At 47.5% G+C, this 26,795-nt stretch overlaps 1 protein-coding gene across 1 annotated transcript in view; it reads right to left on the bottom strand.

Annotated features, from left to right (window-relative positions):
* DNHD1 (dynein heavy chain domain 1) overlaps positions 1 to 26,795 on the bottom strand; it is a 74,735-nt gene that overhangs the window by 24,438 nt on the left and 23,502 nt on the right. The window contains 15 exon segments of the mRNA XM_061201375.1: positions 4,389 to 4,677; positions 4,908 to 5,100; positions 5,271 to 5,448; positions 5,648 to 8,534; positions 8,638 to 8,735; positions 9,043 to 9,168; positions 10,561 to 10,768; positions 11,318 to 11,412; positions 11,798 to 11,996; positions 12,098 to 12,225; positions 17,183 to 17,535; positions 17,537 to 17,667; positions 18,161 to 18,318; positions 23,074 to 23,317; positions 23,408 to 23,673. Coding sequence (XP_061057358.1) covers positions 4,389 to 4,677; positions 4,908 to 5,100; positions 5,271 to 5,448; positions 5,648 to 8,534; positions 8,638 to 8,735; positions 9,043 to 9,168; positions 10,561 to 10,768; positions 11,318 to 11,412; positions 11,798 to 11,996; positions 12,098 to 12,225; positions 17,183 to 17,535; positions 17,537 to 17,667; positions 18,161 to 18,318; positions 23,074 to 23,317; positions 23,408 to 23,673 — 5,553 coding nt within the window.

The following is a 26,795-nucleotide window of genomic DNA, read 5'->3' as shown; positions in this document are numbered from 1 at the left end:
TAATTTGAAAAGATACATGCACCCCAGTGTTCACTGCAGCACTATTTACAATAGCCAGGACATGGAAGCAACCTAAATGTCCATTGACAGAGGAATGGATAAAGAAGATGTGGTACATATATACAATGGAATATTACTCAGCCATAAAAAAGAACAAAATAGGGGCTTCCCTGGTGGCGCAGTGGTTGAGAATCTGCCTGCCAATGCAGGGGACACGGGTTCGAGCCCTGGTCTGGGAAGATCCCACATGCCGCTGAGCAACTAGGCCCGTGAGCCACAATTACTGAGCCTGCGCGTCTGGAGCCTGTGCTCCGCAACAAGAGAGGCCGCGATAATGAGAGGCCCGCGCACCGCGATGAAGAGTGGCCCCCACTTGCCACAACTAGAGAAAGCCCTCGCACAGAGATGAAGACCCAACACAGCCATAAATAAATAAATAAATAAACCCAAAGTTTAAAAAAAAAAAGTTGTGCCATTAAAAAAAAAAAAAAAAAAAAGCAAGGGAATACTCTTGTTTAAAAAAAAAAAAAAGAACAAAATAAGGCCATTTGCAGCAACATGGATGGACCCAGAGATTGTCATATTGAGTGAAGTAAGTCAGACAGCGAAGGACAAATATCGTATGCTATCACATATGTGGAATCTAAAACAAATGGTACAAATGAACTTATCTACAAAACAGAAATGGAGTTACAGATTTAGAAAACAATCTTATGCTTACCAGGGGGGAAGTGTGGGAGGGATAAATTGGGAGATTGGGATTGACATATACATCACTACTATATATAAAATAGATAACTAATAAGGACCTACTGTATAGCACAGGGAACTCTACTCAATACTCTGTAATGACCTATATGGGAAAAGAATCGAAAAAAGAGTGGATATATGTATATGTATAACTGATTCACTTTGTTGTACAGCTGAAAGTAACACAACGTTGTAAATCACCTATACTCCAATCAAAAATTTTTAAAAGTCCACCATATTGTTGTCTTCTATTTTTTTTATTCCACTGTTGCTCATTTCCTGCTTTCTTTCACATAACTTAAATATTTTTATACCCCACTGTATTTCCTTTATTGGCTTTTTTAGTTATACTCTTTGTTATTAGTATTTAGTGATTTCTCTAGGGCTAACAATATGCCTCCTTAACTTCTCAGTACTTAGAAGTAACACTGTACCACTTCACACCTCATACCTAACCTTTCCCACTTCCTATTTCACCTTCCTATTTCACATTTCACAAATGTAAGAACCTTAGAATGGTATAATTCAGTTTATTCACTGCTCCCCACCCTGTCCTTTTACTACTGTTCCAATTTTTTTCACTTCTACTTACATTGCCAACTCTATCTAACAATATTATTATTTTTGTTTTAAACTACCAGCTATCTTTAGAAGAAATTAAGAGACAAAAAATGGTTACTTATATGTACCCACATATTTACTGTCCCTGATGCTCTTCATTCTCTTCTGTAGATATGAGTCTCCATATGATATTTCCCTTCTACCTAAAGAAAATCTTTTAGCATTTCTTGTAGTACAATTCTAGCAGCAATGAATTTTCTCAGCTTTCATGTATCTGAAATATCTTTATTTTATCCTCATTTATAAAGGTTTCTTTACTCGGTAGAGAATTAGGGTGACAGGGTTTTGTTTTGTTTTTTCCCTTTTAGTACTTTAAAGGTGTTGTACTGGGACTTCCCTGGTGGTCCAGTGGTAAAGAATCCGCCTTCCAATACAGGGGACAAGGGTTCGATCCCTGGTCAGGGAACTAAGACCCCACATGCCGCGGGGCAACTAAGTCCACGCTCCACAACTACTGAGCTTGCCCGCCTCAGCTAGAGAGCCTGCGTGCCACAAACTACAGAGCTCACATGCTCTGGAACCTGCACGCCACATCTACAGAGCCCACACACCCTGAAGCCTGCATGCCACAACTAGAGATGAGAAAACCCACACACCACAACTAGAGAGAAGCCCGCCTGCCCGCCGCAACGAAAGATCCCCTGTGCCTCAACGAAGATCCCGTATGCTGCAACTAAGAGCCAACACAGCCAAAAATAAGTTAAAAAAAAAAAAAAGATGTTGTACCACCACCCTCAGGACTCTGTTATTTCTGATGAGAAGTTAACCATTTTTAATGTTGTTCATGTGTACATTATGTGTCTTTTTTTCCCTCTACTTTCAAAGTTTTTCTTTCTTTGGTTTTTCAGCAAGTTGACTAAGATGTTCCTAGATATGTTTTTCTTTTTATTATCCTACTTGGGGATAACTGAGATTTCTATATCTGAAAGTCAATATTTTTATAGAAATTTGGGAAAATGTAGGCCATTATTTCCTCAAAGATATTTTTCTGCCCTAGTCTCACTCTTCTTTCCTTCTGAAACTCCAATTATATATACATTGGATTGAAGCTCTTTTCATAGTCAATATTTTTCCATGCTTCAGGGTTCACTGACTCTTTCTTTTGCCGTTTCCAATGTGCTCTTAAGCTACCCAGTAAATTTTTCATTTCAGTTATTGTATTTTCCAGTTCTACAATTTCCATTTAGTTGTTTTTAGTAGTTTCCATTCCTTTGCTGAGATTACCTCTATGTCCACTCATTAAGCTCATATTTTCCTTTCAGTGCTTGAATGCTCTTAAACTCAACTTCTAGACCATCTCAGGCTCAGTTTTTTATTGACCATTTTCTCTTGACGGTGGGTCAGTTTTCTGTTTTGTTGTATGTATATTAATTTTTTACTTTATACTGGATGTTTTGGTGGCTTTCACCCAAGGACAGCTTTTACACTGCCAGCTGTGTATACTTCACTCTACAACGTTGCTTACAATGTTTTCAACCTTCCTGTTGAAATCTCGTCTTGGTTGCCATTCACAGATCTGGCAGTACCACCTTTTACTCTTTCTATTATCCACTGACATCCTGATTTCTTGTGTGAATTCACTGAGAAGGCCAAATAATTTAGTTGGAAGAAATTGCTGGTTTTTAGCCAAGCAGGCTTAAATTTTAATCTTGGTCTGATACTTACTGGCTAGAGTGTCTTGGTCAAGTTATAAAATCTCCCAGTTTCTTTATCTTTAAAATAATCATAACAAATCTCCATCTTATTAGGCTTTTATGAACACTAAAGATGACATAGATAAAGCATGTAGCATATAGTACTCAATAAATTATACCAAATATTATTAAGTACTTATACCACCTGGTTCAAGTTTCTACATTGCATAAGGACTCCAGTGTCTAACTGGACAATCCATCTAAAGCTTTAGCCCACTGACTTCCTTGACTTCAATAACCTGTACCTATACTTCATTTTTGCCCATTCCCATGGCCATATTTGGAAACTGTCATCATCTGGATTTGACATCATATTGCTTTAGAAACATTAAACTTTAATAACCCAAACTTTCATCACAATTTCTCCCCTTTCCTTCCTTATCTTTTCTTCTACAAACTCTTACTGAGCACTTACTTCCTGCTGGGTCTATCAAAATGAGTGAAACAACTCTCTGTTCTGATGAAGCTCAGAGTGGGATGGCAGGGACAGGCCAGTAAACGTACAGTCATAAAACCATATTTGTCATAGATTTTTGTACAGAGCACAGGATGAGTATCGAACCTAGCCTGGAGGCCCAGACTTCCTGGAGGAGATATTGCCTGAGATTATTTGTAAAGAATAAGTAGGATTTAGCTAGATAAATGCAGGAGAGAAGGTCGAGAGGATGGTGATCCCAGAGGCTAGAGGAAGCCTAACTTACTGGATGCCTGCATTACAAAGTTGAATCCAGTTAGAGCACAGAGCATAAAAATCTAGAGAAGAAAGACTCATCACAAGAAACCTTGAAGAGCATTTGCCAGAGTTCCCGGTAATGACTGCCTGAACCAGGGAAGATGGAATGGAAATAGGTGGAGAGGTTTGAGAGATACTTAGGAGGCAAAATTAAGACACATGGTGACTGGATATTGGTGAGGGAGGGGAAGATGTTAAGATTTCTGGCTACAGTGACTGGATGGATGGTGGTACCAGGTACTGAGAGGGCACATGAGAGCAGGGTTCTGGGGGAGGATGATGAGTTCAGAGTTGGATCTGTGGTGTCAATGGGACAACAAGGTAGAGATATATAGCAGACTGTTAGATAAACAGATCTGGTGCTTAGAAGAGGATCTTGGAGATGGAGATTTAGCAGTCAGAGCATAGAGATGGTGGATGAGGCCATGCAAGGGACAGGATTATTCAGGGAGCGTACGTAGACTGAGAAGATATTAAGAATGGAACACTGAAGTTTGGTCTGTAGGTGTATGTTTGAGAGTCGAATATTGCTAGGGCTTTTCCAGTCTCAAGAGTTGACAATGACTCCTTCCCTCCTCCCAGCTCCTTACCGGAAGCAGCCAGGTGCAGATCTTCCAGCAGGAAGAGGAGAAAGCCTTTGGAATCCACGTGCCGCCCAGGCCACGGGCTGGCTTGTGATTGGCCCTGGACCCCCCGGCTCAGCAGGAGGCGAAGGTGGGTGGGACTGACGGCAGGGTGGATGGGGCTGGACGTGTAAGGGTGCTGTGGCTCCACTAGCACCTCCAAAAAGGCTGACTTCCCCGTGGCTGCCTCTCCAGCCAGCAGCACCGGGTGTCCCTCTGACAGAAGCAGGTCCACCACGTACAAGAGCCGTTCGGTCTACAGGACAGGAGCAGGGCTTACTGTGGCAGCTCCAGGTTAGCACAGTAATCTAGCCGAAAGTAAAGGTCTAGGAATCTTGTATTAAAGCTGTATTTGCAGAACGCTGCATGCATTCTGGAGACTGTGAAAACATTTCAAGGAACGGGAGCAGGTAGGCCTAGGACATGGACCGCCCCAGGATATCTCTTTGAGCCCCAACCCCAGCTACTGCCCCACTGTCCTCACACCTGAGGAGAAGGGTTGAAGGTGCCCTGAGTTCCCTTGATGCGGCTGCCCAGGTATTGGCCATTGAAGGGGGCCAGCGTCCCATCTTCAGGGCATACGTGTAGATCAAACACCAAGGCTGAGGCTGGTAGCTCAGGGTAGTTGGAGAGGCAACTAATAGAATCCCTCAGGAAGGTATCAAAGAGGGGCCAGAGCCTGCTCAGATGGACATACAGGCAAAAGTGTCAGACAGTTACAACAGTTCCATTTGTGATACACTCACACACTCCACCCTCCCCCAACAATGTCACCTGGGTTTTGACTCCCATGGGCCATTCATTCCATCTCAGCCCTCTGCATCCCCCATCCCCCATCCCTGTAGATACCTGGAGGGAAGGTGGGCTCCAAAGCCCCAGATCAAAGCAAAAAGAAAGCTGCTGACAGCCAGCAAGTGCTCCCTGCGCTTACTAGGCACAGCGTCACTGTCAACCTGGTACCGGTGCAGAGAGCTGCTTTTTGAGGACTTGAAGCTTCGGGCCACAGGATCACTATAGCTGAGGTCCTCTGCAAAGGTCACCATGGCCAGAATCGGAGCCCCAGGAGGAAAAAGGGGAGGGAGGTGGGGAAGAGAGTAGAGGTTGGCTATTACTTCTCACTTTCAGTCCCCAGGCCCAAGTCCACCTAAGAACCTGGGCCACAGGCTCGAGCTATATCCCAGCTATCCTCAAGGCCACATAGCTCTCAAATCAGCCCTTCCCTTCACCTGGGATATGTGCCTTCTCCTTCTCATCTATGCGCAGGTGTGGGTCAAGCAGACAACGCAAGATGCGGGCCAAGCTGGTGACTTCAGCCACACCTGGGCAAACGGCCCGCTGCCCATGTACCTGCAGCAGAGAGCTGGCACCCTGGCAGGTGAGGAATCGGAATGTTGAAGGCACCAGCACTTCTGCCAGGCGGTTGAGTTCAGTGACAGTCTGGAGCTGCAGGCGGTACTCCCGGGGCAGGGCTGCCATCAGGACGCTCAGCATACCCTGCCAAGTCTGCTCCCCACCGCACCAGACTAGGGCACAACGGCCTACCACTGTGGGAGACATGTCTGTTGCATCTCCCACCTCCATCAAAAGAAAAGTACCTGGGGGTCGTGCTATTTGCTGACCATTGGGGAGGCTAAGCTGGGGGGGGTCACCCAGCAGGCAAGTGATGGAGTCCAGCCAAGCAGCACTGGGAGCCCCATCACATATTATCCAGTGATGAATCCCCACTGATTCCTGCACCTTCCCCCTTGGGCCCACAGTCTTACACCGACTGGCTTCACGAAGCAGCCTGGGGAAGACACCATGGTGCCAGCAGGGGCCCTCCAGCCATCCCAGGAACTCCTGGGGGCTGAGGACACTGGGATACAGGTGAGTAATTTCCACAGGCTGGCAGCTCTGGGTTGAGGGGTCCTCCATGGCTGCCAACCGATTCTGGATCTTAAATAAGCTGCGCCAACATGTGGTCTTGCCACTGCCTGCAGGGCCCAGGAGCAAAACACCTGAGGCCTGGCCCAGGGCCTGACTCAGCTGCTCCAGGGACCCCAAAATATCAGGGCTGGGATGCAGGCCTCCTTGCTGCAACTCCTCCACCAGCAGTGACTTCCTCAGCCTGGGGGTTACAGGCTCTGCCAGCACCTCGTTGGCGGTAGGGAAGAGCCCACAGAGCAGCCTTTGGAGGTTGTGCAGGTGGACCCCATCCAGGATGGTGAACAGTGGGGAGCGCAGCAGGGCACGCAGTAGGGCGGCCTCCTCGATGGCGGCTAGGCTGCGGGGCTGCTCGGACTGGGGGTCCTCCTTGGTCACGCTTAGAGCCTGTAGCATGTCTTCCAGCACCTTCTTCAGCAGCGGCAAGCGGCAGGGCAGGGGCCCAGACACCAGCTCACGCTCAAGCGAGAAGAATTTGGACAGGCGGGTAGCCATGCGGGAGGCGTCCCGTATCCCCGCACCCAGGAGGGTCAGCTCTGCCACGTGCCGCAGGTCAGGCAGTGTCAATGCCACAGGCCTCAGCCGTTGGCGCAGGTTGGCAGGCACGGCAGGGCTCAGGGCACGCAGCGTCAGGAGACAGCCGTAGCCGAGGCGCACGTCCACGTGATGTTTCTCAAAGAAGCCACTGCCAAGGAGCTGGGGGTGGGTGGGGTCGACGGTGCTGGTACTTCGGGAAGCTTCCTGGTACAGTGGGGCATAGAGGTGGCGCAGTTCGGCCAAGCGCTGGCCCAGGGCGGAGAGTAAGCCAAGGGGCAAGTGCTGAGCTGCTTCTAACAGCAGCCAGCCGCCACCCTGCAGGGCCCCGTTCAGGTAATTGCTTAGGCTTTGGGCCTCCATCTGAGGCAAGCAGGGCACCACCACCAGCTGGCGCCCCAAGGCCTGCGCTAGCGTCTTCACCATAGCTGCCTTGCCCACACCATCAGGGCCCAGTAGGGTCCCACAGGCCACCTCTTCCAGGGCCAATAACAGCACTAGGGCCGGCCGCTCAGGAAGCAGGCTGGGGAGAGACCCCAGTCTGGGACCCAGGTACTCGTAATTGTACAGGAAAGACCGACCCAGCACCTCTATCCAGCATGCAGCTGGTGACAGAGAAGTCTCAGTAGGCGCAGGAGACTTGGGACTCTGCAGGGGGCTTTGGGGAGTGGGGTGAGGCGAAGCCAGGTGGTACTTGAGTTGGCGGGCCCAGTGGAAGTCCGTCAGATCACTGACCTGGTGCTCCTGCAGCAGCTGCGCTGTATCCCGGTGAGTCACTGTCATGACCAACAGGGCACTGAGCAGGCTGGTCTGGCGGACGGAGGGCAGGGGCTGCTCACCCTGAGAGGCCCTCTGGGCCCGCAAAAAATTCGCCAGTACCTCAAGCTTGTGCACGTGCATGGGGACCGCGGCCAGGGCCTTCCCTTCAAGCAGAGCCTCCTCCATGTTGGCCCGCCATACCACCTCCTCTGCCACCAGCACACACTGCCACGGGAAGGCCTGGACTAGGTCCAGCCAGTGCTGGACATACATCTGCGGGGGCGACTGGCTTTGCTGGGGCGGCTGCCTGAAGGCCTTGTCTAGGGACGGGCCCAGAGCAAGACGGGCGGCCACACAGTCCTGCAGCATGTGCACCAGGGCCAGACGCAGACACTCCTCCAGGGAGGCCAGCCACCTGGGGAGATCTGGATGCAGAGAAAGGGACCCCGGCAGCTTCACCTCCTCCCCACCTGCCCCGAGCACTGCAAGTGCCTCCACCTGAGTCTGTGGGCTCGGGCTTGACTCCCGGTCATCCGTGTTTCTATCAGTTCGGCTGGACTTGAAGCTCACGGCATGCACGTGAGGAAAACAGCGTCGTGCCCATAGCTGGGCCTCACAGGGCTCCAGCGGGGCAGCTAGCAGGGCCACCAGCTCACTGTCACTGAGGAAGAAGAGGCGGGGGAAGTGAGCACACGTGGCATAGAGCACGCTCTCCAGAGCCACGATGATGCCCTCCAGCTCCACGGAGCCCGCTTGCAGCAGTTGTTGCAGCTGCTGGCCTTGGAAGGAAGGGCTCCGCTTGGCACTGGGCACTATAAGTGACAGAACCAGGGGGTCAGCTACAGAGATCCTCATCAGGGTCCGATACTGCTCATCCATGGCCGCGAAACGGGAGCGCTGTGGTGAGAGAGAAGGTAAGGGTGAGGGCGGCATCCCCCTCCCGCCCCGAGCCCCACTGTCCAGTAGCACTTGCCCACCCTGCCACACCCCCCTTCCCTACCAGGTCAGAACTAGGAAACTGGATCTTCATCTCATGCAGAACTTTATTCAAAAAGATCCACTTCTGCTGGAAAGTCACCCACACCTGCAGCAGGGCACCTGTGAGAAGCAGCCAGGGGAACACTGGAGGGAGACTAGGGTTCTAGCTTCTGCGAGGGGGTCCAGCCTGCTCCTGCCCTCTTGGGATGCCCCACCCCCAAAAAACTCTGCTTAGCAGGACCCAGGGACCTTGCTCGAAGGAGAGAAAACCTGCAGCGTGAATAAAGACCTGGTCACTTCAGCCCAAGAAGTGGCCCTGAAGGAGGTCCTCACTCTGTCCTCACCCACCCCCGACCTCTCTCCCCATCCTTCTGGGCCATCTCACCTCAGGACCCACCCATCAGCCCAGCTAGAGGCCTGCACTCACTCAGGCCATGCATGATAGTCACCCACTCCAAAGCCATTTTGTTTAAGTCTCCTGACTTCTGGATGGCCAGGATCTTGAACAACACCTGAAGACTTTCCTGGATGGAATCCTGCAGGTTGCTGTAATCTAAGGAAGAGTGGGCTCGAGCTGAGCTGAGCTGAGCTGGCAGTCAGATGGGGCAAGGGCAGGGGTGACTGATACCCAAAATACACTGAAACTCACAGATCTCAAACTACTCTCTAGAAGACACAAACTTTTTGTCTTCTACTAGTTGAACCTAGTATGCTCACCAAGAGTCAGAGTGCGTTTGCAAACTTGTTTATGTGAGTTCTCTTTGTGTGAGTTATAATTTTAAGTACAGAATTTAATCTTATATCATGTTAACCACTGAAATATGGGTGGCAAAATAGTTGCTGGATCTATGGAAACTATGGAAGGGCTTCAGTAAACTAATAAAAACATGATATTAAATTAGATATAGGCAAGTCGATATTTTAAGATTGTGAAATTATAATAAAAATCTAGAAAAGTTCTGGATTCAGATAGCTTTAAAAGTGTCCTCACGTCACTTCTCAACTTTACAGAAACTGAAAGTGGAAATAGCAGATGACGTATTAACGCAAGAAAGGCAGTGAGGAGCTTCTATCACTTGACTGCAAATCAAAGAAAATCTCTTGTCTTTAGCTTAAAAGGTTAGTAAATAAATGTACATTATGTGATTTAAGCTAAAATAAAAATCTTAAGTCATGTATGCATATTTTATGATTTCCCTGTTTAACTAACTTTTTGAATTCGCCAGTTGGGTTTCAATTAGGTTGGATAAGAGAATTTCTCCTTTACTTCCCTAATTATACCATCTTGAGTGCCCGTACATACGCTGCTCCCTCTGCGTGGCATGCCCTTCTCCCCTTGCAAATTTGGCAAACTCCTACTCCTTCAGAAGTCAGAAAGAGGCCTTTGCCTAAGGGAAGGGAAGATTTCTCTAACTCTGCCGGTCCTTTTATGTTGGTCCTCTTTCTGAGATGATACTGCCCTCAGTTAGGTGCTCTGTCATGCACCTGTCTCTATTCTCTTGTCCCTCTCTCACTGGCCTGGGAGTCCGCAAGGGACGGGACTTCGGTCTGTAAATCTCAGAGTCTCCTGCATTTGGCTCAGAAGAGGCAGGTGAGTTTGATGAGGGAATGACAAAGGAATTAATGAGTGGATGCAGTCTGGAGGACAGAGCATTGAAAGCTGGAGAGACGTGACCATGAGGAATTTCTTAGCACACGCAGAAAGGGGAGGACCTTTGCTGAAGAGGCCAGGCATTGGGTGGGAGGGAATGGATGGGGGGCTCCCAAGAAGATTAAGACTGTACGAGAGCTACGTGGAAGATATTGTCTCAGAACAGACTGATGGCTCAGGCTGTTCAGGGGGGAGGGGGCCCTGGCTAGAGAAGCCAGATCCGGCAGGGCTTGGGGGATGAATACGCTCCCCAGCAGCAGGGGCTTTCACTGGGCCGCGAGGGCTGGGTCTCACCTGAAAGGATGAAGGTGCCACTATCCTTGCCCACTACCTGCCACTGGGGGCTGCGGGGCGCTTGTCTCTTGGAGCGCTCTGAAGCTGGGGGCTCGTACGGCACGTGCAGGATGAAGTTGCGCAGTCGCAGCTGTCGTGCTTCCCAGGCCCGCTGCAGCTGCAGTAGGGCCTCTTGGGCATGAGTCCGTATGTTTTCACACCGCCAGATCTGGAACAGTTGGGTCTCAGGAACCAGGACTGGCTAATGGCTCAGGGGATAGCCTTGGAGCTGGGACTCGAGGGCCAGGGCCCAGGAGAGTGGAGGTCTCAGAGATGGAGAGCGGGACCATCAGGCTTCAAAGACAGGCCACCAGCATTACACTGTGACCGAGGGCTGCTGCCCTGAAACCCACTTTTTTGCAAGGCTCCAGCTGAGCAGACAATGCCTCAGTCAGCTAGTGCTCTTTTGGGCCAGGGTAAGTGTTGGGGGACATCTGCCATCCTGTGTGCCCACAACTTCAGGGCTGCCACCCACTTCCTTCCCCTGGGAGGGAAGGGACATACTTTCCGTCACAGAGCGTCTGGAACCACCCATCAGATCCCCATACCCTCCAGGCAGGCTAGCAATCTCAACCCCACCCCACTACAAGCCAATACCCACTGTCCCCCTTGTCTCAAGGGGCTGCTAAGCCTTAACTGGCTCTATTAGAGCTTAGCAAACAGGCCCTGGGCTTGGACCACCTTTCCTTTGTGGGCGGAGAGTGGGGGGGGAGCCCACCTGTTTGATTCGATCTGTAAACTCCAGCAGGGGACAAGAGAGCAGCTGGCCCACTGTTAGGAGCTCTATGTTGTGGAGATCGCCTAACCCTAAGTCTGGAGGGGGAGGGACAACAAGTCAGAGCAACTCTCGGTCTTTGGCAGAGACCAGCCCAGCCCAGCCCAGCTCCCAGACAGCACGTCTCAGAGCACGACACAGAGGCAAGGGCCCAGAACCTAAGGTCCAGAGCACAATTCAGAGTCCAGAGGTAAGACTCCAGCCCAGCCCAGCCCAAGTCAGCAGAGAGGACCCACATGGTAGTGCGAGAGGTTAAGAATGTTTGTCCCTGTGGGGGAAAGGAGGCTGTGGTCCGTGAGGGAAGACCAGGGCAACCTGGGGAGGAAAGGTGTTTCCAAAAAGAGCAATAGGGAACTTAGCTGTCCCATTGTTCAAACCCTACGTCCTTCCCTTCCCCTCCCTTCTGACTCTACCCAAACCCACCTCGCAGGAGGGCTTGGAAGTTGACGTTCTGCAGCTGGAGGCTGCCCAGCCTGGTGAGCAATGGCAGGAGGCTGCGGAACTCCTCCAGCAAGTGCATGCAGCGCTGCAGAACTGGGCTGTGCAGCCCCAGGGTTGCACTCATCTGGGCCGCCTCTGTCAGCCAGCCATCTGTCTTCTCCTGGGCCACAGCCAGATTGAACTGTAGGGAGAAAGGCACACTGGCAGCTGGAGACGCTTCCCCACCCCGACCCCTGCAGACTCTCCACTCCCAGGCAGGGGGTCCAAGGAGGGTGTCAGCACCTTGGCAAAAGCCATGCACTTCCATTCGCTGATATTTTCAGAGATGATTCGGTACAGGTGCCAGATGCGCTGCTGCTGCACAATAGGATGGGTCCCACAGACTGGCAAGGGCACAGGACTCTCGTCCCCTGTGGGATAGGGCTTGCTGAGGCCCAGGCTATGTGCAGGGCTGGGGGTGGGGGCATGATGGGGGATAGTCAGACAAGAGCCCATAATGACAGAAGGGAGGGTCCTGAAAGTGCCAGGGACAGGCCAGGTGGGGTTGTCCAAAATTGTTCAGTACAATAATCCAAGGGAGAGTTAGTCCAAGGAAAGAATATCTAGGAAAATGTGATAGTGATGAAAGGGAAGGATTCCTCTTCTATTAGTCTCTGTCTCACTTATGCCACTCCGGCCACACCACACTCTTTACTGTTGCTCAGATACACCAGGCATGCTCCCTCCTGCTGAGGGCCTTTGACTGGCAGTTCATTCTTTCTGGAACACACTTCCCCTAGAAAACCACATGGCTCACTCCCTCACCACATTCAAGTCCCTGCTCAAATATCACCTTCCGAATGAGGCCTATGCAGCCCACCTCATTAAGAACTGCTAGCCACCCTCCCTGGCATTCCCAACCCCTCCTAGCCTGCTCTACTTTTTTTCTATACCATTTATCACTTTCTAACATATTCCATCATTTGGTTATATTTTATGTTTATTATTTGTTGTCTTTCTCTCCCAGCTAGAATGTTCAGTTCATGAGGGCAGGGGTTCTGTCATTTGTTCATTGATATACTTCAAGCATGGTGCACAGTAGGCACTCAACAAATATGTGTTGGACAAATGAATGAGTTCAGTGAGATGCATATGAAAAAAGATCTGGCCCACAGGGAGGACCATAAGGGGTAAATGGTGATGCTCCCTATTTTGTCTGTCTCTGACCATTATTCCCTCCCTTCATCTCACAAGCTTCTGCATTAGTTCTTAACCAAAATTTATATTCATTTTTGAGATATGTGTCAAAAATAATTTGTTATTAATAATAATTATAGTACTGAGGTTTGCAATTTACTTAAAAGACATCAGACCAGATTCAAGAATATTGCAATAAAACTGTCATTCCCATTCACTTGAATTCCACTGTACCTTCTTGAGTGAGAGAAAAAGTGAAAAAGCTACACCCAAATGCTGAGAATAATGCATCTTACATGATGCTTCATCCATCATGGAGGTCTGAGAATCACTAGGCTATCAGAGCTCTGATCTAACCAAAACACAAAACAAAACCAAACCCAAAAAACCACACACACAAAGTAAATTAAACTCTTTAAATCTTCCTTTGTCTGAACTCAAAAGATCCAGCTAGAAACCCATATAATCTTTTTTTTTGGCTGCACCATGAGGCTTGAGGATCTCAATTCCCAGACCAGGGACTGAACCCGGGCCAGAGCAGTGAGAGAGTTCCGAAGCCTAACCACAAGACCGCCAGGGAACTCCCCCTGTATAATCTTTGATAGCAGTTGTCTTAACATTAAATATTGAACAAGTAAAGAACTCTCTTTGTAAGAAGGAGCAGACATAGTATCTCCAGACACACGAGAAAATAAGGACAAACTTGAGGATTGTCTATTCTGTAAATTCCATTGCATTTTAAAACTTTTTATTTGGAAATGCTATCAAACTTTTTAAAGTTGCAAAAAAAAATAGTAAAAAGAATTCCTGTATACCCTTTATCAAGATCACCTTTTGTTAACATTTCACCCATTCTCTTTACCATTTGTGTTTACATGCTCTGTGGGTGTCTGGGCAGGTGTGTATACACACACAAACGCATAATTCTTCTCTGAACTATTTAAACTAAGTTACATATATCATGTCCCTTTACCCCTGAATACTCAAGTGTGTATTTCCTAAGAAAAGGGATATTCTCTTCTACAACGTTGGTACAATTATCAACTTCATATATTACATTGATATAATACTTTTATCTGATCTACTGTCTATATTTCCATTTTGTCAGTTGGCCTAGTAATGTCCTCTATAGCATTTTTTTTCCCCTCAAGTACAGCATCCAGTCTAGGGTCAAGTACCATATTTACTTGTCATGTCTCCTCAACTTCTTTTAATCTGGAACATTCCCCACAGTCTTTTGTAACATAGACATTTTTGAAGTAGACAGTCCCCTTTCTCCCTTTTTTGTTAACAGAAAGTTTCTTGTGCTGTGTTTCTATGCTTCTTTTCATGGCTGAGGTTGTAAAATCACTCTCAGCTGGACTGTTGAATCGGTAATGTTGTGTCCTCTGGGTATCACGTCTGGAGGTATGTGATGTCCATTTGTGTCTCATCTGTCCCTCATTGGCGATATTAATTTTGATCACCTTCAAAATGTTGCCCAATTTCTCCACTGAATTATTACCTTTGCAACTAATAAGTAGTCTCTGAGGGAGACTCTCTAAGACAGTGCAAATATTCTATTCCTCATCAAATTTGCCCCCGAATTTGGCATTCATTGATGATCCTCACCGAATCCAATATTTACCATGATGGTTGGCAAAATGATGTTCCCTCTCCAGCCCTCCCTTCACACTGCCCAGCTGGCTCTGGCATTCTACTGTAAGCACAAGTCCTCATTTCTCCCTCACTGATTTATCTACTTCGTATTAGTATGGATAATACATTCCTGTTTTTTTCAGTAGTTTACTTTGTACTTCCACTGGTGGTCAAATTGTCCCAGATTTGTCCAGTTGGCATCCCTTCTGTGTCCTTGTGCCATGTCCCATCACTTTTAAAAAGAACTTAACACTTCCTTACTTTCTGGCTTAAAAAGATATTCCACTCTCATCTTGTACCTACCCTGCCATAGCCCTGGAATCATTCATTCTCTGAGGAGCCCTGATTCCTTTTAGTGGGGAATGGTATTAGAAACTACGATCTGGGCACAATGTGGCTCCTTGCTATTGGAGTGTATTTCCTTCTTGGACTCTTCAGTAGACAGAGCTAGGAAATATGTTCATGTATATATACACATATACATACACATATACATATACATGTGCACTTAATCAAACAAATACAACATGTGTATGTGTGTTTTAAAACGCAATGGAAATTGCAGGGACTGCCCTGGTGGCACAGTGGTTAAGAATCCGCCTGCCAATGCAGGGGACACGGGTTCGAGCCCTGGTCTGGGAAGATCTAACATGCCGCGGAGCAACTAAGCCCATGCGCCACAACTACTGAGGCTGCACTCTAGAGCCCACGAGCCACAACTACTGAGCCCGCGTGCCACAACTACTGAAGCCCGTGCGCCTAGAGCCCATGCTCCGCAACAAGAGGACCACCGCAATGAGAAGCCCGCGCACCGCAACGAAGAGTAACCCCCACTCGCCACAACTAGAGAAAGCCCACGCGCAGCAACGAAGACCCAATGCAGCCAAAAATAAATAAATAAATTTATTTTTTTAAAAAAAGAAAGAAACTACAGAGTAGACACCACAGAAAATGGAAGCTTATAAGACAAATTCACATTTCCCCAGAACTCAAAAAAAAAAAAAAAAAAAGAATAAAAGAAATAATGATGAAGCAGATGAAAGAAATGGAGGAGAGATCCAGAAAATCCAACATACAAATAAAAATTCTGAAAGGGGAGCAGAGCAATTGTAAGAGCCATTATCAAATAATCAAAATAAGATTACCTACAAAGGAAGAAAATCAGATTGATATCAGATTTGTCCAAAATGATAAATGTCAGAAGACAGTGATGTAATATCTAAGTCTGGACAAAAAAATTTTGTGACTTCAGAATTCAATATTTAGCCAAGCTGTGATATAAGGACATTATACGGTCATTCTTAGTCATAAGAAGTTTAGAAATTTTAACACCTCCAACTCCCTTCTTAGAAAAAAGAAATACTCAAAGAATTATTGCAGCCATCCAAGGAAGGAGTGAAAATAATGAAAAGATGTGGTACTTTAAAAATTGGCAGTGGGTAAACAAAACCATTAAACCTTAGATATCAAAATAGTTGTTAACACAGTTATAGAACAAAGCAAATGTCAAAGGTAGTAAGTAAAATAAAAGATACGTAGTGGAAAATAAAGAGTAGTGTTAATGGTCTCGATCTAAGAGCCTAGATTATTTTTAAAAACTGGGAGTTTGGTGAGGAGACAGGGACGGAAGAAGGAAGTAAAAGCAATGCTGTGGGGTTTCCTGGGCCTAACCCCACAAGGGCTGAGTCCCCTACTCTGCTTTTCCACAAACGTCTCAACCACTAGCAGGAAAGGTCAAGGTCTGGTCTACATCAGTTACAGTATAGGATGAGGGTCTCCCAATACTTGACCAAAGAAAAAGCCCCTTGTTTGAGATGGTCCCACAGTGTCTTCCACCTCACATTTGGTCAAATGGCCCTTCCTGGGATTGAGGATCCCACAGGCAGAGATGGTAACGGTTGGCGGTTGGCCAAGAGGCAAGTCAGAAGCAGTGTGCCCTTCCAAGGGATACAGGTGACCAACACAAGTGACTGCACCTGAGAAAAGAAACTGGAGCCTACAAAGTTCTTACGTGCAGAGGGGAGCCAGCCTAGCTACACCACTGCACAGAAGGGCTAAGGCCAATAGTTCTGTCCCGGTCTCCTCCTAGGGGCCGGTGAGGCCTTTAGCAGCCACCTCTCTCCACCACATTGGCTGGAAGCAGTGGCCCTGGAGCATCAAGACCCCTTTTTATCTGGGACCTGCTGCCTGGTGTAGGACTGGGTTGAACAGGGCTACACAAAGGCTAAGGACTACGATGAGGACACCTTTACATTTCTCCTGCACAGGCTTTTAGCCCTCTGACCCCATCACATTCTGATGGAACGCTCACCTATTTGCCTTCTCTACCAGACTGTGTGCCCCCGTATCCCCACCCTAAGCACAACACTTGACATTCCCAATGTATTTAGATTTTGTCCTGCAATTTTCACATATAAAAGAGACTAAAATGAAGGTATGTGATTCCCAAGACTTGCTTAGGGTCACCCAAGATGCAGGTCCCTGAGTCCCAACCCTGATCTCAGTGGGAGGGGCATCCCAGGGTGGCGATGGAGGGGGCGGGGCCCTCGGTACCAGTGAAGGTGGTGTAGGCATGGTGCAGTTCCCTGAGGCTGCTGGCTGTGTTCTGGAACTGACGCTCCAGGGAGATGAGCTGCCGTTCAGTGCTCCTCTGCTCCTGCGCAGGGTCCATGAAGGGACCGGACAGGGCCTTCCCAATCAGGCCCTCCAGCTCCGCCAGCGCCGCCGCCCTCAGCTGCTGCAGCTTAGGCACAATGGCATGTCGCTCACTGAGCAGGAGCCCTGAGGCCTGGCTTTTCTCAAACTGGAATGACTCCCACGTGTCCAGAAGCTGCGGGGAGGGCAGAGGGCAGTCAAGCAGAGGTGGTTATGGGGGAGGGGCACTGGGAGAGACAGGAGAGGTGCCTTCTCACCGAGATGTCCAGTGCCTCATTCTCAGCACTGAAGACGCCAAAGTGGTTGCGGACGAGCTCATTGAGTGACCGCGTATATTCCATTCGCTCCTCCAGCTCTGGGTACCGCTCGTTGGCCTCGTTCAGCTGCAGGGACTACAGTATGAGACCAGCACTCCCACAGCCCTTTACACTTCTCTAGGCCCATCCTGAGGGGCACTCCCACCTGCAAGAGGCTCCAGGCCCCAGCAGCCACCTTTTAACCAACTGGGATCAGGGCAATCTGGGATCAGATCCCCCATCTGACCTAGGTCTCCCTGTAGACAGCACAGTTCCTCCCCCATCAGATCGTTGCCCTGATGGCAGGGTATGGATCCGTACTTGACTGTACAGAGAGCAGAACTCGGTCTCTGAAAGCCAGACTTTATCTCTCCCAAAACACCGGGGCCTCCCCCTCTCATGAGGATATTGAGGGCCACGTGAGCAGGATGAGAACTGGCAAGGGCAGACCACACATGTGAGCACAGTTTAAGAGCGTCAAGCCCCGTCGAGAGCTCAGCTGAGACTTGAAGGGAATGTGCTGGGCACGTGAGCGGGACGGCCCTGGATAAGCTGGGAAAGGAGAATGGGGAGAGCCCACCTTCTGGGAGCACCACGTGAGGGCGTGGATGTCTGAGTTGATGGTTTGGAAGGCCTTCGTGAAATCTGTGAGCTCTGTTATTAGCTGCTGACCGCGGCTCCGGCATTCGTTCTGTACCTGTTCAAGAAGGTCCTTCCTGATGCTCACCAGCTTGGATTCTGAAGACAGGAGAGAGTTAGGCATGAGGGGGTGAAGTGCCAGGGGAGCGTGGCGGGGCCGGAGTGGGAGCAGGTTGAAGGGGCAGCCAGAGCATTAATTCGTTCCCTCAGTCACTGAACACTTACTGGACCCCTGCTTGGTGTCCAGTCAGCTGCAGTGCACTTGGGCCTGTGCTGGGCACCGGTAGACAAGAGTGATGAGAGAGACAGAAAGTGTTCCCACCCTCAGAAGCTCACAGTATGGCAGCAGAGACAGACATATAAGGGGATAATCACATACCAGTGTGATAAATATTCTTCAAAGAGCCCTCAACCTGGCTCAGTGAAGGGGCAGGAGGCCTGAGGACGCTGGGGAAGGCCTCCTCAGGGAAGGGGACATTGGAGCTGACTGTATTGAGTGGTTAAGGCTTCCAGGGGCACGCCAAGTGGATGAAACTGTGTGCAAAGGCACAGGGATGCCGTATCCACGAAGAGCAGAATGCCCACCACAGATAAGCATTTTCTATCCGAGGAGTCTTACTGCCTCTGCTCTAGTAGAAGAGGTACCAAGAAGAGTGTGTAATCTGCCTTTTGTTTTTAAGGATTAAAGGAAAGAGGCTGTCAGGTGGATTTGGGGCTAGAAGATAATCTTGGAAGCTGGCTTTGGCAATATGAACACCTCCACTGTCGCTGAGGACAGGAGTAATACCAACATGATACCTCGTCAAATCTAAGATAACACTGATGGTAAGAAGCACCATTATTTTACATACACCACGAAAAGAGAAAAAATGATGCCATCAATTATAATACTCTTAAGTTCAGAGATGTTAAAATATGCACAGAGCAGCAAAATACAATATAGAAATAGGTTATGGAGTATGCCACAAAATATAGTATAGAGTGCTTACTACATGCCAGACACAGTGTCAACTACTTTACCTGTATTAACCCATTTAATCCTCACAAAACCCTTTGAGGTAGATACTATTATTGCCCCTATTTTAAAGATAAGCAAAGTGAGACTCAGAGAGATTAAATATCAACATCACACAATGCTAGAGCAAGGATTCAAACTCTGGCAGCCTGGCTCCACTGTGTTATATTTTACGCTTTGAAGGGTGAAAAGTAAATTAACTCATCCTCCATGAGCATCTCTGCAACTGGAAAGTAGGACAGCGAGTTCCAGGCACAGATAATTGAGGCATACAGGGAATGGACCTGTTGGAGCTTTGGAGGAGGTAACGAATAGGACTTGGCACCAAGAGCTGAGACTGAGAAAATCAAGACAAGGGAACTTCTGAGGGGTACCCAAGGTTGAACAGAACACAAAGATGTGCACTTATCCTTTTTCAAACTATCCCATTGACCTATGACAGTAGCTAGGCCATTGCCATGGTGCCACTTTCTGACCAGCAGCACGGGGCCAGTGAAGACAGAGAGGAGCTCAACAGTGACACTGTGTGGTATAAGGGAGCAATGGACTGATAAAGTACCAGGGCTCCTCGGGGTTGGAAGTTGGAGATGGATGGGAAAACACATTTGAGAGATATTTAGGAGGCAGAAGAATGGAAAGGATTTGGTGACAGGCTGGACGTGGTGGAGTTAGGGATAGGGAAGAGTAAAGTATGAACTCAAGTTTCTGGTGAGGCCAACTCATAACAGTAGGTAATTCAAGTATTCAAGGGAGCCCAAGTAGAAGAGGAATAAAGTTGCAGGATAAGAAGATAGAATTAGATCAGCAAGAAGGATGAGAGTGGACAGAAGGGAATAAGGTGAAATGAAAAAAATTAAGCATCTACTGCATGCCATACTCAATGCTAGGATCATTGCAAATAATATCTCATTTAATCCTCCTTCCCATAACCCTGTGAGCGACTACATTGTTATGCCTATGTTACAAATAAAGAAACTGAAGCTCAGTGATCTGAAGTCATGCAAACCAGTAAAAAACAGAGCCAGGATTCTGAACCCTGTGCTTTTATCTCTCCATCTGCTCCTCTTGAAGAGGCCAGTTGAACCTGGACTAAGGACCAAGAAGCCAACAAACTAGAAAGAACACTGACTTCCTGAGCAAGAGTGGAGCAAAGCCTGCCCAAAACAGGGTCAGAAAGAAAGCAGGCCAATCACAGGTCCTCCTATTCCTGCCTTGCCAGTCTGAATTCCCTGTGCATTTAGGAGCGACGGTTGGGGAAAGAGCGGGGAGTTCTGTGGTCTAGAAGATACCTAAGGAGGTATGCGCTTTCATCTGTGGAAGAGCAAAGGCAGGGAGGGCTAGGCAGGCAAGCACTTTCAAGCAAACTCTTTCAGGCCCAGCTCCAAGGCCTCCCACCTTATAAAGAAAGCAGGCCTGGGGACTTCCCTGGCGGCGCAGTGGATAAGACTCTGCGCTCCCAATGCAGGGGGCCCGGGTTTGATACCTGGTCAAGGAACTAGATCCCACATGCATGCCGCAACTAAGAGTTCACAGGCCACAACTAAAGAGCCTGCCTGCCGCAACTAAGGAGCAGGCGAGCCGCAACTAAGGAGCTGGTGAGCTGCAACTAAGGAGCCCGCCTGCTGCAACTAAGACCTGGTGCAACCAAAGAAAGAAAGCAAGCAAGCAGGCCTGGAGGCCATGGATCTGAGAGTATCTAGTCTCTGCAGGAAGCAGACACGATTGGTTACTGCCATTCATGGGTGTTAGGTGACAAAACCTCTCTGTTTCCCAGAAGAACAAATCACCAGCTTCCCAATCTACCCCTCTGTGTGTTTCTCCACAGCCATCTCCTGCGTGGAGGCACTTAGCTAGTAACCAGTAGCATGAGACATCCTTCCCATGGAAAGGGAGGAAGAGAAAAGAGGAACAAGACTAGGTCTTAAACCAGAATTCTCAGAGACCCAGGGAGACCAACTGGGCCTTGGCCTCGTGGGGGTAGGTAGACACATGAGGTGGGAAACTGAGATGGGCTGAGCGGGGAACAGACAGCAGAGTGGGCTTGAGCTCCACTTTCCATGTATCACTTTGGGAAGATACCCCCTTGCAGGGTGCCCTCATGCTCATGTGACATGAGATAGTCACAGCAGAGCAGAAATCATGGTGTGATGTGTTGTGGCAGAAAGAGGGCCAAATATAATGTTCCCAAGTCCGCCACAGCTCCCAAATGGCAGGGGATACAGGAGATAGTGGAGAGTTGATAGCCAGTGGGCCCAGATAGGGTTCCTGTGTTGAGGGGCGAGGGACCCTTAAGCAGAAGCTATGGGGTGGCCAGCCTAAGACAAAGACTGGTTGAAGGGTTCACTAAAACCCTAAGGATATGTAATGTCAGCAGGAGCCAATGCACAGCCGAGTCAGCAAAGGTAGACACTCTGGGCTCCTATTAGCCAGGAGAACACACGCCAGCTACACCAGCTCAGACACAGCTGCACCAGGAGCAGCAAGGTCAGAAGGAGGGCAGAGACCTCAGGGAAGTCAACAGAAGCCGGCAAAAAAGCGCACACAGCCCAGAGGCCCTCTCTAATGCCAGGGGCCACCTTGGGGAGGAAAAGGAGTAGAGGACACTTGAAAATCAAAACAATCCGGAACTGTAGTATGAATTTTGAGTTGACCAAATACCCAAAATAGACTGAATTAGACCAAAAGTGCTGCTTTAAATTAAAAAAAAAAAATGTGCACTTTCAATTGGGATACAGTTGTCCCTTCGGGGGATTGGTTCTAGCATCCCTGAGGATACCAAAATCCACACATTTTATAAATGGCATAATATTTGCATATAACCTATATATGTCCTCCTGTATACTTTAAATCATCTCTAGTTTACTTATAATACCTAAAATGACGTAAATGCTATGTAAATAGTTGTAAATACAATGTAAATGCTATATAAACAGTTATCAGTTCAAGTTTTGCTTTTTGGAACTCTCTGGAATTTTATCCACAGACACAGGACACGCAGATTGGGAGGGCCAACTGTCTCTTTTTTCACCATCAGCAGAATTTAGGCCTACAGACTAAGCCAAGATCAGTTAAAGAGAGTAACTTTTTATACATGCAAATTGTAGTGTCGATTTTGACTGCTACATGTGGGGAGAGGGCACCCTTGATTCCTGAGAATCTCTGTAAAGAAACTGAGTTCTCGGGCTTCCCTGGTGGCGCAGTGGTTGAGAATCTGCCTGCCAATGCAGGGGACACGGGTTCGAGTCCTGGTCTGGGAAGATCCCACATGCCGCGGAGCAACTAGGCCCGTGAGCCACAACTACTGAGCCTGCGCGTCTGGAGCCTGTGCTCCGCAGCAAGAGAGGCCGCGATAGTGAGAGGCCCGCTCACCGCGATGAAGAGTGGCCCCCACTTGCCGCAACTAGAGAAAGCCCTCGCACAGAAACGAAGGCCCAACACAGCCAAAAATAAATTAAAAAAAAAAAAAGTAATAAAAAAAAAAAAGAAGAAAAAAGAAACTGAGTTCTCCTAGCCTAAGGAGCAGGCTAGGATTTTTCTCAGTCACATTTGGTTTGAACTACTTCCGCCCCATAAGAATAGAAAGTGCTAGGTGACAGGGACACAATTCCTAGGGAGTATGGTGAATGAGTAGAGCCAAGACAGGCGGAGAGGCTGTCCTCTGCAGTGATCACACCTTCAGTTGCAAAGGGAAGGGCCTGGGACCTGGGGCTTTGGGAGGCTCTACAGGTCCAATGAGGGGCCTGCACCAAAGGTCCCTGGAGGACACAGAAGGCCCAAGAAGGGCTGTGTGGATAAGGTATAGAAGGCAAAGGAAAGGAGGGAGGATAAGCAGCACTCACCCATTTCTACCTGTATGTCACGGCAGCTCAGCAGCAGCAGCCCGCCTTTGGTGATCAGCTCCATGGGTATGCTGGAGACACGGGCCTGCCAACCATTTAGGCAGCTCACCAGCATCGCGTAGTTCTTGACAGGACAACCTCTCATAGACTCCAGCTTCTGAGGCCCCCAGGCTTGCAGGAACTCATAAATGCCTTTCATCCAGTGATGGTCCCTGCAGAATTCCTGCACCTCCCGCAGCATGCCCTAGGGGCAGACAAGGTGTTTAGGGCAGAGGTGGGTGGCTATGATGGGAATTGGTGGCCACCATCCCATTCTTTAAACCTCTGTCCTCACCTCCAGCAGGGCCTGTTGTACAGCCAGTGCCTGCTGGATTCGAGGGCTGTTGTCCAGGTCCTCTTGCAGCTGCTTATAATTGGGGGGCAAGTACTGGCCCCGCAGCCGGTGCCCACAGACCTCCAGGGCTTCAGTAACTGTGTGAGACTTCCAGGGCCACACCAATCCTATACTCGGGCCGCAGAAGATGTCCACAGCGTCGCTGGGTTGGCCCTGGAACTTGGGCATCATGAAGTCCGTGTCCGAGTTCTCCTCTTCATGTTCTTCTAGGGGGGTACATGCCATAATTGTCCCTGGTCCTCCAGGGACCACACACAACCTCTCCCTCTACCCTGAGTGTGTACACACACATACAAACACACACACACACATTCTCTGTTCATGAGTGAGTTTACACATACATCTACATCATAAACACAGTACCAGGCCCACCAAGGGAATTTATTAGTTAGGGTTCAGGTGCAGAGAACAGAATTCAGTCTAGCTAGTAAAAGCAGGGAGGAAATTATTATAGATTATTACATGGGTTGTGAATAACTGCAAGAGCTGAAAAACAAAAACACTCTAGGCCAAGTGTCTAGGGCTCTGTGCTGCCTGGTAAATTGGGATGTCATTGCCATACCACTAGCTACATAAGCACATGATCATGTGATTACGAGCCCCACCAGCAGAATGGATGGCATATGCCCTGCCTCTCTCCCCTACTTACCTCAATTCTGAGCTGAAGTCACATATAGATCTAAATCACATATGACTCCCAGCTGCAAGGGGGTCTGAGAAACACAGTTTATAGCACTCTAGCCTCTGCAGAACAGAGGAGGAGGTGAGAAAGGAAGCTGAGCAAGCCCGTCCTCAGTATCCGTCTTAAGGAATATCCTTGAACTTGGCCTCCCCCTTAATTCTTAGAAACTGTTTAATTGCCAATTTTAGTATTTGTGTTAAAACTTTGCACAAAAAGGGAGAAGAAGCATCGAAACGTTCAGAAATTAGATCCATACTGCCAACACCTAAACACCACAGTGCCCGCAAGGGCCCATCCTCAGATCTCTTCTCTTCCCCATCAGTACTCACTTTCTAGGAGAGCTCATCCAGTTTCATGGTTTTAAATACCACCTATTTGCTCTGAAATTTATGTCTAGCTCAGATCTCTCCCTGAATCCCAATCCCACTTAAACAACTGCCTAGTCTACATCTCTACTTAGATGCCTAATATGCACCTCAAACTTTTAACAGCCCAAAATGAGCTCTGATCTCTATCCGCCCCCCCAGATTGCTCCTCATGCAGTCCTCCAACGTCAGTCAATGGGAACTCCATTCTTCCGGGTGCTCCAGTCAAAAACTTTAAAGCTATCTTTGACTCTTCTCTCACATACAACACAGCCAGCCATCAGAAAATCCCATTGGCTCTATGTTCAAAATATATCCAAAATCCAACCGATTCTCACCACCTGTACCACTGCCTTCCCCTCTTTCCCCAGCCCAAGTCACCGTCAAATCTCACGGCATTATTGAAATACCCTTCTAACTCGTCTCCCTGCTTTGGTCCTTGCCTCTATCACTTTGCAGTCTGCCCTGCATAACCAGAATGATCCTTTAAAAATAATGCCAGAAGGGGTTCTAGGAAGATGGTGGAAGTGGCAGCATAATTTTGAAATCTATTCCAAATTCCCACATGAATTTGGTATATAAAATTGACAGAGCAATTAGACAGTAAAACGAAAAACCCATCTGGATAACATTTTTAACAAAATGAAGACAAAGGATCCTTACAAACACTAAAATATAAGTGGGTGGGAACAAACCACCTATAGCCTCAAGACCCAAGTGGCATCGCCATTTATGGGGAAGGAAGCAGAGGAGAACAATGGTATACCAGACTGACCTGAGACTAGGATAACTCCGCAACAGCCAACAGGCATTTTGTGGAAAGAAGAGGGCTAATTCGAGAACAGCAGGTAAAAATGATAGGGGATTTGCCCGCTCCAGTAGCAGGTAGGTAAGGTCCGTAGAAGCTTTAGCAATCTATGCCCAGTGAGCTCCTAAAACCAACCGGCGAGGGCTCCCTTCTGGGACAGGGCTCCGCACTAAGGTGAAACTGCTGGGGCTAAAGTAAAAAGTGAGCAGAATGGAAGCAATAGAGAAAAAGAAAAGGTCCGCATAAAAATGGGAGAGAGAAACAGAAACCAGGAAATCTCAGAAAGTTAGCCCCCATTTTTTGAACACTACAGAAAATCAATAGAAAAGGAAATTGAAAGGTTAGAAAACTATTCTTGAACCAAGCTGTCTCCTAAAAGTTAGTAAAAGAGAACTTTTCAGACATGAGTAACAGAAAAGTACCAACATCAAACCCCATACAAAGCTAGTATAAGAAAAAAGAGAACGGGGAGTAGAATAACATCTTTATAGACAATGAAAGCATGTCAGGAAACAGATCAAAACAAGCCCATTTCAAAACAAGTCAAAAGACACCCCGAAAATGGCATAACCCATGAAAGAAAACCACATATCAGAATTAGAAAAACTCAGAAATTATGCAACAGAACTCAGGAAAGAATTAGAAATAAAAGAAAAAATAATTTTGGAATGGAAACTGAACTAAAAGGAAGATAAGGGCAAATAAACTTAACAGGTAAATAATGCCTTAAGAAAAATAGAAGGTAAAAATAAGGATAATTACAAAATAAAAAAGAAATAAGGATTTTAAAAAAATATTTCAAGAGAAAGGAACATACATTGGGGGAAAAGTGATAAGGATCTAAAACACATGTAATAGGAGTCCCTGAAGAAAAATCCAAAGCAAGGGAAGAGAACAATACTAAAAGCCTTAATTCAAGAATACTTTCCTGAAATAAAAAATACTTAAAGCTACATTATAAAGGAGCATACCTGAGAATACTATCTTAGAATGTTCAATACCAAGACATATTCTACTAAAATTACTAAATTTCAAGGAAAAAGGAAAAAATATTTTAGGTATCTAGGCAAAAAAAAAAAAAAAAAAAAAGCAAGTGATTAATAAAGGAAATAAAATTAGATTATTATCAGATTTTTTGACAACTTTTAATGCCAGAAGAAAATGGAGTAATATCTTTAAGATATGGAAAGGAGGAACATATGAGGCAATGATTTTACAACTGGTAATACTAACTTTCAAAGGGTACAAACTATTATCAACATAGAAGAACTTGAGAATTCTGCTCCCACAAGCCCATCCTGAGGAATCTAAATAGAGAATGAACTTTGGGCAAACAAAATGACTAAAAGAGACATCAACATAAGGACTGCTGGTGAGCATAAATATATTGTTACTTGTAGAACTAAACTTAAATGAGGTTTTATTCAATAATAAAATTATTAAAAGGGTAAGAATATAGCAGAAATGACAATG

This window comes from Eubalaena glacialis, chromosome 10 (genome assembly GCF_028564815.1).
Source record: "Eubalaena glacialis isolate mEubGla1 chromosome 10, mEubGla1.1.hap2.+ XY, whole genome shotgun sequence".
Lineage (NCBI taxonomy): Eukaryota > Metazoa > Chordata > Mammalia > Artiodactyla > Balaenidae > Eubalaena > Eubalaena glacialis.
The sequence above is the reverse complement of the archived record's forward strand: the minus strand, read 5'-3'. Positions and strand labels throughout refer to the sequence as shown.